General features: G+C 37.6%; 1 protein-coding gene across 1 annotated transcript; it reads right to left on the reverse strand.

Moving 5' to 3' along the window:
* Positions 1 to 932: 932 nt before the first annotated feature.
* Positions 933 to 18576, reverse strand: LOC113081070 (ephrin type-B receptor 1). The gene is made up of 7 exons (XM_026253112.1): positions 18399 to 18576; positions 16611 to 16858; positions 15155 to 15370; positions 8814 to 8963; positions 5674 to 5867; positions 4597 to 4752; positions 933 to 3196 (listed from the first exon to the last, which is right to left on the reverse strand). Exons 1-7 carry the CDS (start codon positions 18541 to 18543, stop codon positions 3082 to 3084), a joined length of 1224 nt encoding a protein of 407 aa, XP_026108897.1. The 5' UTR covers positions 18544 to 18576; the 3' UTR covers positions 933 to 3081.
* Between the last annotated feature and the right edge of the window lie 2526 nt (positions 18577 to 21102).

Consider the following 21102-nt stretch of genomic DNA (forward strand, 5'->3'; position numbering starts at 1 on the left):
AGCCAGACATTATCTCTACCGCCGTCGTATGAAGGAACAGATTCATTTTCTTCAGTGGAATACAGGCAAGGAGTGTGTGCAACCGTGCAAAAAAGAAACCTCTCGGCAGAAGCTGTAAAAGTGTCTTCCTTAACAAAGAGCCAATGCACTCTTTGGTTGCCATGGTGAAATTCATTGTAGCCAATTAGGTGATACACCTGGTGTATATCTGTGTGTATGTGTGTTGCTTGTAGAGAATAACCATAAACCATGAGTCTCATTAACTTACAGACAATGTAGCAGCTTATTCATTACACACACATACGATTCACAGCAGGCAAATTAATGGTACAAGTGCTAATGTTTCAAATCTCGCATTGGGGTTCTTTAATGCTAGACTTTAGGAGATCCTGTGGAGCTGCTTTTAGCCATTATGATCCTCAAATCTGGAACTTTTTACCAATTACATTTATATTTATTCATACAATACACCTTTGTCCAAATAAACTTACAAATGAGGAATTTTATCATAAAAGCCAACAATATTTGCAGCATACAATGATTAGACAAGCTCGCAATCATTCAAAATGATTTATTTGTTTGGTTGACTTAATTATTTTTAAGTTGGCTTTTGAGTATTTTATGTATCGAATGCATTTGATGTATTACTTTTAACATTCAAATTAACTTTTTTTTTTTTACTTCTAGTTTGTTGCTTTTTTTTTGCATCTTGCTGTTTCTTTTAAAACAATATTCTGATTTTTTTAAGCACTTTTAGCTACATTTTATGCTATAGTTACAATATTAATATTATTTGTAACACTTTACAATGTTTAATTCATTAACATTTGTTCATACATATATACATATATACATATATATATATATATATATATATATATATATATATATATATATATATATATATATATATATATATATATATATATATAAATTAGATTTTTAACACACTAAGGTTTATTGTAAATTCATGTTCATTCAATGTTCATATCTATTCTTACAACCCGAAATCTTTAAATGTTTTGTATTTTCAAAAATGAACATTGACCTAGATGAATAATTTTTTTCAAGAAGTATTGTTAAATGTTAGTTCATCCATAATGCATTAACTTATGGTGCGTTCAAGTCATCTCGTTTAGTTCATATTTCCGAGTTGAATGCACATGAACGCCACCACAATATCGTGGATTTTCGGGATTTTCTTTAAGCCCCGATCTGTACGAGTTGGGGGTGTGTCAGTGATTAACATGGCGGAATATAGGTATTTAGCTGTGATATTGTCAGGCTTTTCTATTTACAGCGCAGTAAGTTAATCGACGACGCATAATATGATGTAATTATAATATAACAATGCATATTGTAAACAAAGTTGGCAGTGGATTCATAAACTAATTTAAAACATAAAAAAACGAAGTATACCTAATGCACATTTTTTGTTCTTAATTTTCTAGAACAAGAGTTTAAGAACATTGCTGTATTTTTGTGTTTTTAATTAAGAGAAAGTACCCACCATCTTTCTCCGACGAAAGTGACTTGAACGCACATGCCGTCATAAGCACGACTTCCCACCTCCTGCATACAAACTTCCCAGGAGGACTTGAACGCACCATAATATTGGCAACTTTCTGTATAATGTTACCTATATTATTATTATAATCATCGTCAGTAAGCTGATGCTATCTCTTCATGGCAACCAAAAAGTAACAGCCCAAAGCCATCAAAAGCCTGTGTGTGTGTGTGTGTGTGTGTGTTTCCCAGTGCTTCACTGACTGCTTAAGTAGAATGTGCTCAATGGGGTGGCATTAGGCATCTGTTCATAAAGGGTCACACAGATGTTCAATCCAGACACACACACAAATAAATGGAGAGCTGATGACATGAAAGAACATGTACCGCATTTAGCAATGTCATCCAGAAACATCTGGAGCTGAAAGTGTGACTCGGCCTGATAAAAGTGGTGAAGGGCAGCGGGTTTGCAAGTCTCTTCGTTTCCTGTCCTTTACCTTTCCATTCACTTATCATGTAAACATGTACTTGCAAACAGATTAGCGGTTTTAAAGACCCTGTAAGACCAACATTAGTACAGCTTATTAACAGTGGAACTACATTTAAGTGTACTAGCTAGTTTAGGCGGTGACTATGCACCCTCCCAACGCTAGTCGACGCATTCAAACACTCTGACACGAAACTAACAAGAACGACTAGAAGAAGTAGGAGAAAGAAAAGCTGTACATGTAAGTGCTCATCAGCTTGGAGACACCTACAACAAACACTGTTCAGTGGCCTGAATGCGTAGCTTTTTTCACCTAAAGTATATCTTTTTGATGCTATTTTATACACAACTAACTGATATTTACACAATATTGACAGAGTCAGAGTTCATCCCAGATTGTTCTCGTGGCGTCACGCTGACGTAAGTGAGTTCGTGTCCTGCAGAATCGGTGGTTCTGGTCCAACATTGCCAAAAATGCAAACGGAAGAAGAGGGTATTTACATACAGGTCCGTTACACTTCACCTTCAATATGAAGGTTTACTCTGAAGATATACTCGTTTTTATTTAAAGATATACATCATTTATGCTTGTATGGCCTAGGAATGGGACGCAGGCATACAGGATGTCCTCTGGCAACGTCATCCATACTGAGATCGACAGGTAGTGTAAGTAGGAAGCAGTGATGATTGAAGGTTTATAGTGGAAATAAAGAAGTATGAAAGAACCTTGTAGAAAACGTTGTAGACGTCTCAGAATCTGAATAGTCACTGTGATTTTTTTGATAAGCAACGCGAAAGTAACTAAAACAGAATTAATGACTTGAAGAGGACAAACGTCTGCTTCTTCAGTTTTTCCCTGTAAATGTAGCCCAAAGAGACAAACAGCCGACAGGTTAACAGTTGTCCTGTGAGACTCGGCAGTCCTGTTCCGACCTGGTCTGTTGGATATGGGATAATGGTTTTTCTCCTGAAACACATTCTCAGATCAGGATGATAGTCTCTATTCTGGCGCGCTCCGATGGGATTGGGCTCACCCGCTGGTAATTCTCACGCAAGCTGCCCAGCCCGTCGTCCGGCGCCCCCTGTAGTCATGCCAGCTCTGTGCCCGTCTGACACTGGGACATCTGCAGGTGCATGGACTGAATGCTGTTGAGGATTTTCTTCTGATGGCCGGCTAGAGTCACACCTATCCTCAGCAGGTCCCTGTGAACACAAGATTATTGTATAACTACAGTTAATACTGGACACGCATTTAAATGCAGTATGCAACCATGGCACATAACTCCAAAGCAAACACTAAATAGCTATATAATATACATCTGCATCACTCCTTCCTAATTGTCATTTGTAACATACTTTAACATTACTTTTCCAAGAAACTGCTGTTCTCACTGCACATTGGTTTGATGCTCAGACTACATTCACATCTCAACTAAATATGGCTGAAATTTGACATTTTGCTTTAAATCCATTTATTTTTCGAGACATGTCAGTTACAACATCTGATTTTTTGTGACTGTTTTGCTACCTCCTTTAAATTACAAAGAGAAAATGGGAACTCTGAACAAACACTCAATTTATTCCACTATCCCTTGAGATGAGCCTTTGAACAACCTGTACTATCAATATACAAACCATTCAAACAACACAGAGAGAAAGAGAAACAGCTCAGAGCCCCTACAGGCTTATAGATGTGAGAGCAAAAAGTATTAACACATGAAAGCTGCTTGCATTTAACTTCCTGTTTATGCATGGGCTCTTACTTATGGTGCTAATTAAGCGCAGACCCTCTCTGTGAGCGCCGGCTGCATTAATCAGAGCGTCAGAGACGCTACACCTCACAGGACGCTTCCCACCACGAACAAAACACCAGGAGACATGTATTAAACATCATCAACAGCATATCCACCTGTTCGATAGCGACTCAAACAAGTCAAAACACATACGCACATACCTTAGCGATTCAGGCTAGTCCTTATGTATGGTTCATAAATCTATATTAAACAAGTTTGCTGAGATATCTGGCCGCTTGGCATTCTGTAATCAATGACTGTCTGGAAATCTGAAACCAGCTTTAATCCCCCTTCAGACAGACACAACAAACCAACTCACCAAGCATTAGACATCATCTAAAACAAACCAATAATATGACAGGACGGCTGAATAAGTCACATAATTGTTGTAAACATAATGATTTTTGAAACGGATGTTGTTAACAGTGTGACATATGAAAGTCTGTTTTCAACTCAGGAATCAGAAAACTAAGTGATTTAAACAGGAAATAAAGTTGCAATTGTGAGGTCAAAATTCACAATTTCAAGAAATAAGGTTGCAATTAGGTGGTTGACTAGTTGCATAACCTGTTGATGGAGTTAATAAACATGGATGACAAACTTATATAGAAACTAGAAGGTGTTTTATTAGTTGGTAAATCAGATGGTGAGCCCATGTTTGGCCTGGTCATGTTGGTCAGCCTGGATAGAACCACACTATGGCTTGGACTGGCTTGACCAACTAAAGCCAACATGGATTTTTAAGACCTTTATTTGCAGTCATGAAACCCCAACATTGAGAAATTTAGACACTTAAGAGTTCACACTCACTCTGAAGTCATCTGGGTGACCAGCTGTAGGGATGTGAAGCCAGAGTTGAGGAAGTTGTCTCTGTATTGAGACATCTTGACAGCAGCCAGCCAATCCTCTACAGAACTAAAGGTGGTGAAGTCTGGGATGGACCTGTCCAACAACGGTTGGGACGGACTGAAGGACGAGAGAGAAACAGAGAGTGAGATGAACGGGAAACCTTGGGTGTCATGGTTACTGTCTTTGTAGAGACCACCTACCTTGTATTTTTTCTACAAAGAAAACAGCTTCATGAGTGGCCTAAATAATGTCTTATTTAATATGAAAACACATTTTTAGGGTTTGTGAACTGTTTTAATACATTGTAAAATGTAATTTACTCTTGTGATGCAAAACTGAATTTTCATTAAAATAACTCCAGTCTTCAGTGTCACATGATCATTCAGAAATCTTTCTAAAATGCCGACTTGCTGCTCAAGATACATTCCTTAATATTATCAAAGTTGGAAACATTTGTGGTGCTTAACATTTTTATGTTAACCGTGATTTTTTTTTTTTTCTGGATTCTTTGATGAAAAGGGTTAGCTAAATAACTTTCTTTCTTCTTTTTTTTTTTATAAATATTTTGTAGGGGTGCTCCGATTACGATCGGCCAATCGTTAATGCGCATCTCGTCAGTAAAGCCGGTTCTCTAATCAGCGGTAAATTCCCTCAGGTGCGTGATTTCACATAGAGCAGCTGTTACTACACAGAGTCGTTGTTAATTGAGAAGATGTGCAAATAAATGCTGAAAATTAACGTGGATTTGCGCATCTTCTCAGTTAACAATGGCTCCGTGTAGTAGCAGCTGCTCTATGTGAAATCACGCACCTGAGGGAATTTACCGCTGATTAGAGAACCGGCTTTACTGACGAGATGCGCATAACGATCGTCCGATCGTGATCGGAGCACCCCTAATATTTTGTAACAATGTAAAAGTCCTTGCTGAATAAAAATATTATTATTATTTTAAAAAGCCCCCAGACTTGTAAGCATAAACTAAGGTTTCCACCATAGTATGAAAACAAAATGTGTGAATAATAAGTTTGTTTGACTCACATAGTGGGTATACTGGCAACTGCTTTAAGGCTGGTGGGATTACGGATGAGTTTGTCAAGCGTACTGACGATATCCGTGAAGCGTGGCCGAGTGTTCCGATCTTTCTGCCAGCAGTCGAGCATCAGCTGGTGGAGAGCAGTGGGACAATCCATGGGGGGCGGCAGCCTGTAATCCTGCTCTATAGCGTTGATCACCTACACACACAAATACAAACACATGTTATTGCCATTAATTGCTATGTTGTCATTGTTGGGAGGAAGCACTTACAGTATATCATATGATTCTTAAACAATTTCTGGAATCGTACACTGTCAAAAAAAAAAGAAAAAGAAAAAGCTACAAAGCTGTCACTGGGATGGTCCCCTAACAAATGCTAAAATGTACATCTTTGTACCTTTTTACCCCTAAATGGTACATGTAAATACATTAAAGGAACATATTAGTAAAAGTACATAATAGTACCTAAAGTGTCCAAGTGTGACACTGGACCACAAAACGATCTTAAGTCACTGGGGTATATTTTTAGTAATAGTCAAAAATACAGTACAGTGTATGGATCAAAATAATTGATTTTTCTTTTATGTAAAAAATCATTAGGAATATTAAGTAAAGATCATGCTCCATGAATATATTTGGTAAATGTCTTACTGAATATATTAAAATGTAATTTTTGTCAATAAAGGAAATGCACTGTGAGAAACTGGTTTTGAGTGCCTCAATAATAAGAACTAAATAATACCATAACCATATCATAAAAAAAGATCAAGCACACAATATTGTCTTATTACACAATGATTGCCACATATATCAGTTATGTTGCATAGACATTGCAACATAACACACAAACGACCCATGAGCATCATTAATCATTAAACATGATCTGTCATCCTACCCTCCTCAAACACTGGACTCTCTTCCAATACATCTCTCTGATTCTCTCTGACACAAGCAAAGATCAAATGAACAAACAAACACTGTCTATCCTCTGCACACCATTCTAGAGCTCTGGTTCGCACAAACATGAATCCAAATATTTGAGGATCAATATATATTTCCTGCTCCCTCCACAGCGGCCGCTTTTCTCCTAAATGGATTCCACAGGACCGCGGTGAGATGTGGGCACTGACCACTGCAGATGTCCTGCAGTTTCATTACACTGATATGATCTTTTTATGGCAATTTGGGATTGGATGATCATTAAAAACACAAGATTCAGATAATGAAGTGTGTGATAAGTTGAAGAAACTTTACCATCACCAACTTCACCTTTGGTGGTTCTTCAGTGTCAGAGAGTATGATTTGGGAGCACTATTGCTTTGTTTGTCTTTTTGGTGCATGTCATGAGATGTTAACAGAATCAGACAAGTTTACAGTCTTAGTCCTTCATAAGATGGTTTTCATGAATATTTAACAACAGAATTTTCAAGAAATTAAGTCTGTCGTGCATGACAGGCTAAAGCCCTTTTGAGCCATGGAGACTATCTTTGAGAAAAGAAAGTAAATACAGAGAATGTACAGAAAGTAGAAACATAATAATTAATTTATTTTATTTGTTTTCTTTGATTTGAACGTACTGAATCTCTGAATGCTCAAATTGTGAGTTTGGCGGTCATTACAGTCACAATGTCCTCAGGGTTCGTTCTGCATCTCTGATGTGTTAACAGGATGCTAAAAGGATTGGGGAATTTATGTTTTCATTGGCAGGATTTTCTGAAAATCCCTAGAGGGCCTAGAATGAGTCTGCTGTATTCAAAATTCGAACAGGAAAAATGTTTGTCTCCTCTGAAACACAGATGCTGGGAGATTTGAATGAAGAAAGACTAAGGCAGGTAATGTAGATTCAGTACGAAAGACAGTAAGACTCAAAGTAGTAAGCCTTAGAGCCGAAGAGATTGACAGGAAATGAGACTCATTGCAAAGGAATTCAGGGATAAAGCCAAAGGGTGTTTGGTGCTTTATAGTTAATCATGCATTTTACATAGATCATGAATGCAGGAGTGCAGAGAGCCTTGCACTATCAGAAAAAAGATGTCATTGGGGGGGTACCCTTTAAAAAGTTACTGAAATATCTCATTTAAAGAGCTGGGTAGTAATGGAGTACATGTAATCTGGATTACGTGATCAGATTCCAAAAATTAAAGTACTTGTAATTAGAGTAATCAACTTTTTAAAATACTTGTAATCAGACTACAGTTACTTTTTAACAAATTACATGATGACATTTTATTTACACAATGGTAATACGTTCACAATTCATTGATTCTCCTAAATTTCCTTTTTTTAATGTTTAATATTTTTTCCTGTTAAACTTGCCGCATATATACATTTTTGATTCTTTGAGTTTTCCCAGCGGAGACGGGGAGGGGTGTCAGAATCGCGCTCAGAATAAATCATCAACAAGATAATGGAAACTTGAGAGGAATACAGCCTTTAATTACATTAAATACATTAGTGTTAGTATTTTGTAAGTATTAACTGTCCATACATTGCACTTGAAAAAGAAGCTATTGTTCCTCCTGTTGGTGAATTGAATATATTTTGTGGAATACATTTTTTCTTTGTATATGTCAAAATAGTACAAGATTAGGCTAATTCAATATATGTGGTATCAAATAAGGGTTAGTCCAAAAAGTAACCCGATTACGTTACCAAAAACTTGTAATCTAAGAGATTATATTACTAACTACAAATTTTGTCATGTAATCTGTAATCAGTAACTGATTACAATTCATAAGTAATCTACCCAGCTCTGCTCATTTAGGTACTGATATGTACCTTTAAGGTAATAATATGACCCACTAAGGGTAAATGTGACAAATCTGTACCTTTTGAAAAGGTACCACCCCAAAACTATTCTATTCTATTCTATTCTATTCTATTCTATATACAACTTTTACAATATATGTATTAAATTAAATGATTAATTATTTAATAGTAATAATAATAATAATAACAACAATCATGATAACAGTTATTATTATCCTTATAAATTATATATTATATATCATCCTTATGAAGATATGATATAAGATATGATATGTTTTAATTAGTATTTTACTCAGTTTAAGATTCAGGGCTGGTGTGACTAAAAGCAAGTAATAGACTTTCAACACTGTTTAGTATAAAAAAAAGAGACTTACATCTTGGTTGCTCATGTCCCAGTAGGGCCTCTCCCCGAAAGACATCACCTCCCACATGACGATACCGTAACTCCAGACGTCACTAGCAGAAGTGAACTTCCTGTATGCGATGGCTTCTGGCGAAGTCCATCTCACAGGGATCTTTCCACCCTGAGGAAACAAACAAAAATGTCAGGTCAGATTGGTGCGATATGAGTGATAGGATGCTGTCATATGGATTCATTTTGGTCATAAGGATTCATGTGCCTAATTTATGTGCACATAACCATTCAACATCAAAATATTGCACTTTCACATGGACAACTGGGAAATATGCTGTTTGAACAAAGCAAATAAACAACAGGAACATATCGACTCTCTGAGTTCTACATCCATTGCAACTATAAATATTTGCAAACAATGAACCACATTTGCATTTTTTAAAATTCAGCATGAATTCAATTACTTTAGCTTTAAAAAACACCATAAAAACCTCTTTCCCCTTCTTTCAGTGCACACACACAATAGTCTAAGTGTGTGTGTGTGTTTGTGAGGAAGGCCTAGTCTCGTCCGTGGAGCGTGTCTGTCTGTAATTGGACTACCTAAGGCTGGATTTGTGTCTCACTGATTAAAATTGACGGCGGTTTGTTTTAAGATTCACCTCACATACACACCCACACAAACAATGACAAAACACACACAGAACTGGTTTGAGATCCACATGCTTCATGTTCCAGTCTAATGATGTCAATTAGTTCAGTCCTGCCTCTGACGTCAACCAGATGAAAACTAAAATGCAGAAAAGCTGAGCAGCATATTGTCATTCTGGAAGTGTGCTTAATCTCAATAATAAACTACTAATACTTTTACATTTTCTGAAGAAAATGTGCAAAACTGTCTGACAAGGGTTGTTGAAAGGGTATTGGTATTGGAAAACTAATTCATCCTCAGATGAATGTGAATGATGTCACTGCTTGTGGGCGGGGCTTTCTCTTTTTAAAACCCAACACTGTAGCTGGTCAGAGTACTTATGGAGAGAAATGAAAACATTTCGGTAAATTAAAGGACAACAAACTAAAACAAGATCACATAATCTCAGACCTCTTCCTCTGTCCAGTTTTTATTAAGTTTGGTGTGGAAACAGTGACGAAACCGTGGTCAGGGAAGGACAGATGCCTGCTGGGAGTTTGCGTCACTCTTTCAATTCCACCCTTCCACCTCTTTAACCTATCAGTTCCCTCTTAAGTCCCCTCCATCCATTCTCTTTTTTTTTCTTATCTAACACTATATTTTTGCAACCAATTGCATCTGCTGTGAGTCAGTGTTTGGCTTAAAAAGAAGAAAATAGGAGAAGGATCTTTTTAGGTTCTTTCTTGTTGGATTTTACTCGTTTGGTTTAACATAATTTAAAGATGAAATGGCTTGAAAACAAGCACACCATCCTTGTATATGAACTCAATATTCACTTTCAATATTCCTGTAATAATTCTGCAGCCCTGAGTCAGTATTATTAGTCATAGATTTAAAAAGACCAATAATCTTAAAGAGGTCATACCATCACATCAAAATCACATTTTATTTGCTCTTTCAATATAAAATAATTTGACGTAGTGTATAAACAATAAATACAAATAAAAAATTCCAGCCCGCCCAAGATCATTAACTGAAACTAAGCTGCAAAAATGGGTCATCCAGAAATCGCCAAGGTTATGACTTGCAGGCTTTGTGTTTAGGACCTCAGAAGTCTGTCAGGGAGAAAGCTGGGCATTTCTCAACAAGGAGCATCATGACATCCTAAAGCACAATAACATATGACTGCCCATGTTTAGATCTCATAGGTGGATTCAACAATTTAGCCCACCCTGATGAACAACATTATGAAGAACTAAAGAAAAAAAAAAAAGCTTTCTTCTTTCTTATCAAGTGAAAAATATATAACAAATGAGGCATCTGATGAGCCTTTCTGCTTGGATTTTCCCCTGACCTTTGTGTTCAGTGACCTGAAAGACTCAATTTCATCTTCATCGATTCTAATACAAGATGGAATGAACATACATATGACATAGACCAGTGGCATACAGGTCACCTCCATTGACTTCTACCTGTGACAAGAGGCTCATTACTTTTACATTGAGACCATGTAGTGTGATATAACATACAGACCTGAACTAGCAATGGTTAATGCAGAAATGGCTACTGTATGTCTTACACCTATAATAAAGTGTGGTTCTAAAAATGGGGTGGGAAATAATAAAATAAAATAAAATAAAATAAAATAAAATAAAAACTGCTGAATCACTGAAACATAATTTCTGGGCAAATACAGTAATGTGGTTTATCATTCATTCAGCATTTATAGGTATAGATCCATATACTTCTCTGATGCACCACTGTCTCTCACTGTTTCTAATACGAGCTGCAGACTGACAGAACAATGAAGATCTGTCTCTCATAGCGGCACATGCGCACAGCAAACAACACTTGAACACAAACACACTGTGCATATTAGAAAGACAGAAAGAGACAGGAGACTCTCTGTCCGTCTGTCTGTCTGTCTATCTATCACTAAATTACATCCAAGTAGTGTTGTCAAAAGACCCACTACTTCGGTACCAAGTCGGTACAAAAAAATAATAAAAATGTCACGGTAAGAGGTTTCTTTAAGTACCGGTGGTACAGAGTACCCGGTCAACCCGGTTCTTGAGGCATACAGTGCTATGATTTCCGCAAAGCAGAAAACGCGGACGGAATCTCAAAATCCAGTCATGAAAATTAAACGTACATTTTAATATGGACAGTCACGGAATTTGTCAAAGTTGGCATAAATGAATCAAATCAAATCTCCATATGGACCAGTATCTGTAAATGTTAAGCCGCAAAAGTTGGTTGAAATATGGATCCTGCATGTTCTGCGCATCTCTGTGTGAATGAATGAATGAATGAATGAATGAATGAATGAATGAATGGCAGAGACGTGCGGGTTTGTTTACTACATAGACTGAAGCACCTGACGCTTGCAGTCATTTCAGCATCTGCCGTCTCAATGAGGACATAAACAACATCACCAGAACTGTTCTGAGACACTTCACAAGCATTTGAAAACATTGGACAACAGTCCAATTTGTGCTGTATTCAGCAGGCAAATCCTAAGTTTGGGAGGTGGTTCAAATAGCAGCATGCTCGCCATGCGACGCTAACATTTCATGTCCCCTTCCTGGTCCTGTACCGCTCTGCCACCACCCAGACGCCCGACGAGAACCGCACAAATTAAACCACGTTCACCTCATCCTTTATCATCCTTTCCTCCAAACTACCTGTCCGGTATTTTTAATATTAGATTATGACCTTGTCTTTCATAACAAGGTTGAGTATTCTTTTTTTTTTCTTGACTCGAACACTCTTTCTTTTCCTTTGAGAGTTCTTTGTGCTTTAAAGGAAAGAGTGCTCGTATGCCACTGTGTGAGGTTTTCAAGTCACATGGTGCTGCAGGTCAAAGGTCAGATGGCATGTTTAAATAATGACAGCTGAGGACGGCGGTGTGGGACAGTGTTGCTTACACTGCTCCTCTGCCTGATACCCGCAGTAACTTGCTAACCAATATGCTCACATTTTACCACAGAGGAAAGGGTCAAGGTTGTATAAACTCATGAAATTGAGATTGAACTGGCAGTTTAAATTTAATGAAAATAAACTATGATAAATGTTGCAGTCCAAATTACGTACTATAAAAGTCAGGCAACACTACTATTATTGCTCATACTTATTAAAAAAAAACATAGAAACATACTTTTAAGGTTAGCATGTATAGCCTGACCTCACCACTTGTCCTATAGACATAAAAACACCCCCGTTGAGGAGAGTTGTGCTATTATAATTCTAAGCCTTAAATTGCATAAAATACAAGTCCCCAGAGCACCCTGTTTTATGATTTTCGGGCAAAAATCATTCATTTTCTTCAGAAGAACATAAAATCTAGTGTTACTCTGTTTTAGACACAACCCTTCTTGCTTGGCATCAATTAAAGAATAAATCAGCTTTCATTCAGAATGAAACTGACTCTGTGATACTGACCTTGAGGTTTTTCTCCTAAATGCTGTTGTAGACTATTAGGATTGCTCAAGGCAAGCTGTTGTGAGATCAGGAAAGATTAGGCGTAAAAGAGCACACATGTTCATCTCAGCTGCACCGCACAGAGAACCGACACACACACACAGACGGGGAATGTAATAACTGATGGGTTTATACTGGCTTAGCTACCTGTGACACACGAGACACACACACACACACAGCATTCTTATGTTCATTCAATTTGACATTATAATTAATCAGTTCTAGAATTCCTCATTCTTATCACTCCATGGATTCCTTGGGAACTGAACCCATGAACTTGGCTCTGCCTGATCTGCATGAACAGTATAGGAGCTGTGTTGTTAACACTGATCCAACAAAACCAGACAACTGCATGATGGTCAGATGGATTCTTCATGTCTCATGATAATTCACACTACCCTAACAAACCAAGTAGGGCAATGTGAACTAGTTTTACTGACAGTTCTTGGGCAGAATAAGTCATAATGTTGACCAGTGTTGACACCGACTGGTAAAAGTCTGGCTGAACATGCTATATAATTGAACAAGACGCTACAGGACATCAGACTTCAACAACCAGAGCTGAGATTACAAATCTGAAGACACTGAAGGAATTGAAATGATGAGTAAACAGATGAAAGAGAGAATGTGCATGTCACATTCCACACTCCAGCATGCCAAATCACAACCCTTGGATGGGAGAGGAAGAAGAAGAGGAAGAGGGAAACAGAAAGTGACAAAGAGGAGGGTGGCAGGGCGAGGGGGTGTCACACATTCAGATCCCACCTCAGTGTAAATAGATTTATTTTCCATTTCCAGCCATTGCACTTGTCATGCTGACAGCAAGAGGGAAATCTGTGTCATGATGGGAAAGTAAGGGACATTTCTTTATTTCTTCCCTTTCAATTTCAATTCCTTCTCTATATTTCTAGATCTCTACCAGGCCCGAGAACCCTCCAGTTTCAGGTGAGAAACTCTCTGGGTAGAGTTTGAGTTTTAGTACAAGATTGTTATCTTCAAGTTAGACACTGTACATAAATCAACTTAAAACACCTTTTAAAAGAAAAATGTCAGAGTGACAGACAGACGAATGGGCAGACATACTTACAAATATCTCACAGTCTAGATGGTAATCTGGCTGTACTGTGTGTCCAGACTAAATGTGACTCAGATATTTGGGCATTCAATTTTTTTATTCTTCTATGGAAAGACAGATAGACAGACGGATGGGTGTATGGATGGATGAATGGATCGATGGGGCTAATAAACACAGGCTGTGAAAAGCTAAAAATTGAACTTTAATTGCAAAAACCCAGGGGGTAATTAAATTCTAACTCTATCAGTGAGAAATACAGCGATGTCACATCATACATCAGTATCACACCCCTGTTTATACCTTTGACACATATTCCTGTCAATCAGCAGTCACCACAGGACATCCTGTTTGTGAATAGCGCCTGTCTTTGGGGCTTAATGAGCTTTTACGCATTTTAAGAGACAAAACGTTAGCTAAATATTCCCTGTCTGTCATCTCATCTCTTTATCATCCTCCTCACGTCTCTGCTCACCACCAGAGTGTAAAAGATGAAATTGTGTTCTTAACATGCATGGGACATTTCTATGAGAAGACCGAAATGAATTTAAAACAAGGATGTAAACCAGGGCCGTTTCTCTCCAGTGCGGAGGAAATGGCTGACCCTGCTAAAAGTTCGACTGTCCCTCTGTCTGAAACCAGCCTGAACACAGAAATCATAACAGGGTCAGATAAGCCCAGATAATTACTAGCGCGACGAATCCACGCCACCAAAAATATCACAGTGCTCTGAATAGAGAGTCTTTAAGGAGACAGGAGAAAATAGTATTTCATATTAATATTAAAGATGCACAGCACAGGAGGGCTAATGATGCCCTGGATGCTTATTAATGATACATAATAGAGAATTCCTGAAGTCTGAGCGCTCCATTTGGGAGGCAGGCTATTGGAAGTCCAGTCACTTGGCTACGTTCAATCACATACAGAATTTAAATGCAGCTTTTTCAGGAAATGATCATGTCTTGTCAGGGAGACAATGCACTGTTTCTTTCTGGAGGCATTTTGGGGAATAAAAGACAAGGTGGACAAGAATGAGAAAATAAAACCAAAGCTTGTGGAATTGAGGGGCAATTACAAACAGTCAATACCTGCCTTTTTAATTTTCTCAAGCAACACGTGGCACTGATTGGCTCCTCTTAAAATGAAGAGGTGAGCCTGACATGCCAGGGCGAAGTCTTACCAGTGAGCTGGTGTAGGTGGGGTCAGAGGTGTCTTCCTGCAGATAACGGGACAGGCCGAAGTCCGACACCTTGCAGACGAGGTTGCTGTTAACCAGGATGTTGCGGGCAGCCAGGTCTCGGTGGACGTAATTCATCTCCGACAGGTACTTCATGCCTGCAGCAATTCCCCTTAACATCCCCACCAGCTGGATCACTGTGAACTGCCCATCATTTTGCTGTCACACAAAAAACAAAAACAAAAAAAAAAAACACGGATATCACATGATGTTCAGCAACACATCAAAGCTCAACCTCAACCAAAAGAGCTCCTTGTGTTTAGTGATAAATAATTTTTGGTTGTGCAGTATGTGGTTAATGAAAAATATAACCATCTATTTTGAAAAGCTTAACATGATTTGTCAAAGCAGGACTTGCTTAAGAATACACGACACTGCTTCTGGAACAAAATTCCTATGACTCAAATCAGATTTTAGGGTTAAAGTTGTGCGCCATTCACAACTAAATTGTGAGTGCTTTTAAAATTCCAAATTCAAATTGAAATGTTTCAAAACAATTATAGATGTGATATATAGAGAAAAGAACAGAGAGAACGATAAAATGATTGATTGTCATTCAAGTTCCTGTGGGGTGTATGAAGCATATGAACCACATGATCCACACCCCCTATTCTTAAGGGGTTTTCTTGGATGAAAATCAAAGAACCACGCTTGAGTTCACACCAACATTCACACCAGCCTAACGAATCAAAAACTGACTTCCCACAGACTCACATCCACATCAGAAGCTCTAGTGTGAAATGGCCCAGAGTCTGGAGGTCCTTCTTAAACTGTGGCTGGATCTCCACTGTACACTTGCTCCAGTTGCAGTAGACTGTCTTTGCAATTAGCGTGAAATCAAACATCAGTGAGCTATAATCTTTTAGAAAACAAGTTAATTAATAAAATAATTTCATACACAGACAGACCCTTCAAAAATTGAGATAAACAGCAGCACCAATTAAATAAATATCTTGTGGATAAAAAGAGACATTGATTTTCCTTTGTGTTTTTTTTTTGTGTTTTTTTTGTGTTTAACACTCTTCACCAGTAGCTGACTAAAAACTGCACACAGTGGGAGACCTTTCAGTTCCTTCGAAACCTCTGCCGCCATTTTGCACAAGTGAAAGATTTGAACTGAATGCACGATAACAAACAGGGGTGGAGGGGGGGGGGGGGTGGATCGATGGCGACGCTACTCGGATGTGGTGGATTTCTAAACCAACTTCAAAGAGACCCTTTATTGTGGCACCAGATCAAAGCCAGGGAGAACCAATCCATGAGATTGAAAAAAAAAAAAAAAAAAAAAAAGGGGCTGAACATTGATTAAGCAGTGTATTTCTCCACACCAGAGTGAAAGAATGACACAGACAGTGAGAGAAGAGACACAGAGGGTGCTTGTTTTGGATGTTGCACTTACCCTAAGGAAAGAGTCAAGTGCCCCGTTCTCCATAAACTCTGTGACGATCATGACAGGTCGGCTCTTGGTGACCACACCCTCCAGGCGGATGATGTTGGGGTGGTCAAACTGCCCCATGATTGATGCCTCGGACAGGAAGTCGCGCCTCTGCTTCTCAGAATAGCCTGCTTTCAGTGTTTTGATAGCAACGTAGATCTCTCGTTTTCCAGGCAGTTTCAGTCTACCTTTATACACCTCCCCGAACTCACCTGGGGCACACAAAGAGGAGGAACGTGTGAAACGCCATTAAACCCATCGAAAAACAATGAAGCTTCTACTGCTGAACATCAGCTACAGTACAGAGGGAATCTCTGAATCTCTCCAGTGCTATGTCATGTCTTGTTAATGAGTGAAGCTATTAGGGTTCCTGAAACGGTTTGGAAATTAAATGTGGGGATAGAATGGCAGTGGTGAAAGATCCAAGCTCAGAACCAAAATATAGTAGATTCAAACTTCACAATTTGATCGATACAAATGTCTATGATCTGCCTAGAGGTGTAGAAGGAACAGTGAATCAAAAAATATAGACGCAAATTGGATTCCCAAAAGCTAATGAATGGAAGTCAGATTTTAAGAAGTTATACATATATATTATCGATTGCATGACAAAACTTGCATTTTTCCTCCCCATCTTTGAAGAAGACAATATCAACTGCAAACAATGGTTTTCAGTGATTCAGTGTTTTCTGAAGTAGTGTGAACTAGTGCAAGCATACTCAGATGTTTTGGATTCTATGGATTCTAATTGGTAATAATAATAATAATAATTATTGGCCAATACAAGTGTAATCTGATATCTTCTAAAGCAAACAGAAACTACTAAAGCCCTAAAAGTCCCAGAGTTTGATTATCAGCATCAAAGCTTAGAATTTGTGTAGTAGAGCTCATGTGTGGATCTTTTCCAGTTTATTCAGTATTTAGACCAAGTTATTTATAGGCAGACTTCTATAAAACTATTCTGGCAAACACAAAGGCAACTTCCTAAGCACAGTTCAACCAGTGGTGTCATCTTAGGTCTGGACTACTGTTAACCCTAGAGTACAAAACAAACTAATACTTATTAAAACAGTTCAGATACTGTAGCTTAACAGTTAAGGATCTGGGCTGTTTACACGAAACTGCAGATCAAGTAAAGAGGATATAATTCAGGAACGAGTCATTCTGACCTTCAGTATGTCATCAAACTCCAGGCTGCATAACGCATGTTTACTATACTTACTGTAACTTCACTAGAAGCAACTTTAGAGCAAAACCAAACTTGATTATATCTGTATGGCCCCAGAAGTCTTCTAAAATCAATACAGCTCAAGATAAAATAAGCAAAAATAGTAAAGGATAGAATAAAGAGAAACTTTGTCAACTTTGACTGGAGTTTTAGTGCTAAAAGGTTGAGAGTATTTGTTATGATCTGTGTGAAATCCATATGTGGTGCATCAGTGGATTAACTTGAGCTGTCTGACGCAGAGCAGACTGAGTCATACCGCGTCTCCACCACGGCTCGCCAAGAAGATGAGGAGAAGGGCACAGACCCTCAGGGAGCTGTGTCGTGAGTCCTACTTGAGTTTGTGAGCAAATGTAGAGAGTTACTGTAGATGTGCTTCAAAACTGTCTCAGAGAAATGGCTGTGTAATGTTTGTGACTTTTTACGGTCTTTTTAGAACTGCTGTTTATTTTCAAGCTTTTGCCCATAAAGTTTTAAACCTGTTACACATGCATTAACAAAAAACCAGCAATAAACAAGCAACAGACCTGCCCCAATAACTTCTTCAATCTTGACAGTGGAGACATCTATTTCCTTGGCGAATTCTCTGACGGCTTCATTGGGATCTTCATAGGTGAAAGGGTCGATGTAGATTTTCATCCCCGGAGAGCCTGGCAGGGTCGGGCAGCCCATGGGTGTGTGGCAGTTGGACAGATCTGGCCTTAAAGTGAGTTCTGGAACACAACCAAATTCCACAAATCGTTAAAATGCTCTGAAATAGCTTTTGCTTGGTGTTAACAGTTTTCATTTTAATGCAGCTGTAAAAGCATTATGGTAAATCTATTTATGACCTAACCGAAAGCAGATCAAGTCTAAGTGTGTTATTATAAACCATTTCTGTTTTAATGCATTTATTGAAGCAGTAAATAAACAAATCTAATATGAGGGGTAAAAAAAATAGGCAAATCTAAAACAATGTTTTTTTTTTTTTTTACTGAAATATAAAAATGATTACTGCATCCAACGCCTGATGCTGATGACATCAGTAGTTTCTCATAAAGCACTGAAATAAATAGGGTAGTGAACTGATTTAAATACTAAGTCCAAATGATTTTCATGACATTCAACATTCAGTTAATGGTTCTGAGTTCTTAAATATAGTATTAAATCAGTGATGAATGTAAGTGAAGCACTAAAAGTAGTCCACAAAATAATAAGGACTATTTTATGATTCATTGATTCCACTTGCAAATTTCAGTACACTTTAAATTTAATTATAATGAAAAAGATAATCCAAAATCTCCTATTGTTTTTGATGGAAAAAATGAAAGTCTTAATATTAAGATCAGTATGACATAATGACAGAATAATCAACAACACTGTTTTCTATACACGCACTTAATAAAACACTTAAAACAATACTTATGCTGTATTATACTGTAAGCATTATTGTTTGTATTTTATGTATGTTCTATTGTTGTGCAATTGTTAAGTGGAAATGAAATCAGAGACTTTAATCAACAAAGTCTAGAAATAAAACTAACTTCTATTGCTAGCCTTTACAGTGTTTATTTTCTAACTTTTTTCCCCCTTTAAATTCATTGCTGGTGACTATGTCATCATTAAACATCAGTGGCACACAAGACAGTTGCAGTGAAACTCTCTCTCTCTCTCTCTCTCTCTCTCTCTCTCTGCTTCTCCAATAGAGCCGAATCAAATCTTCTGCCTTTATCCCCCACAGGACCTCATAAACAGATAACGCAGACACGCTATCAAACTGCTCCTCATGGCAGAAGATGAAACTTCATGCGTAAACATCAGTATGTGTGTGTGTGAGGAAGAAAGGATGCAGAAGTAATCTCAGAGAATCAGAAAGAACCAGCAACCCACACAAATAAACCAAACATTAAATGAGCAGTAAAAGGAGGTGTTCATTTCGGCTGCCCAATAGAAAGACACCCAAAAGTAGATGTGGAAGCTGATGCAATCACACTGAAAGACACTAACGTCTGCTTCGAAGAGGTGAGTGCTGACTCGGACGCAGGAGGGTGGAGAGATCAGGGTATGTCACCCAGCGTGACAGGAAGGCCAAGAGACATTCAAGTCTTCTGCCACTATAATAATAACCCATCCGGCATTCACTTTACCGAATCCAGACAACAGTGTGAAATGGATGCCCAAATTCACCTGATTTACTGCCCTTATAAATCACAAAAATAGATAATTCATGCATGGAATTGACGATGCATATTATTATAAAGAATTTGTTTGGTTTGCATGATTCTTTCATCAATATATAGTAACTTCTGAAATGACTGCTGAAATTAATATTCAGCTTTTCTTTGTTGCATGTGAGCTGGAAAGCCGATTATACTAATAAGGTAAATTGACCATCAAATCTCAATAGATACGTAAAATCAAGCCACATCCAACATTGAATTTTTGCCTAGATATTAAACTCCGAAATGTCTCATTATTATTGTCTCAAGTTAACTTTAATTAAGCCCTATCTAGAGAAATCAAATACCCGCTTATTATTTTATTTATTCCATTTATTTTAATAAACAAGCTCGATGCCACTATTAAAACATGGGTAACATTAAAATGATCATTAAAATGATTTATATTTATTTATTCATTTAGAATATTTATAGTATATCCATCCATCCATCCAACCAACCAATAAAATAACTAGATTTATTTTTTTCATTTTTAAATGAATTAATATATATATATTATATTTATAGCATATATCTGTTGAGCTTGATCCACTAACAAAAAATACATAAATAAATAATCACTTTAAAATTCACAATATTTATTGATATCATTTACACTGCAAAGAAAAAAGAAAAAAGGCTCATTCTGAAATCTTTGAACTTCTGACATCAGAAAAGCAAAAACATTCACATATTCAATCACATTTGAATGTCAACAATGCCTAATAAGTGACCAGAAAACAGAGGAAGAAACATAAAAGATGTTACTATAACTTAAACCATCACAATTAACAAGTGTTTGTAAAATGTTGTGATGTTCTTCAGTGTGTAGCATCTACAGCTCTGCAGATCCTTCAGAAGGATGCTGGCATTATAAAAGAAGGGTTGAAGTTTTTTTTTTAACAAGGCCCCTAGCCATTTCAAAGCTTTACTAACATTTTAAGTGGACATCAGGGGAAAAATGATAAAAGGAATCTATATGATATGAACCCTTTAACGTGAAAAAAGTCATGCCGGTCTGCTGAATTATTAA

The sequence above is a fragment of the Carassius auratus genome, unplaced genomic scaffold (genome assembly GCF_003368295.1).
Source record: "Carassius auratus strain Wakin unplaced genomic scaffold, ASM336829v1 scaf_tig00033074, whole genome shotgun sequence".
In the NCBI taxonomy this organism is placed as follows: domain Eukaryota; kingdom Metazoa; phylum Chordata; class Actinopteri; order Cypriniformes; family Cyprinidae; genus Carassius; species Carassius auratus.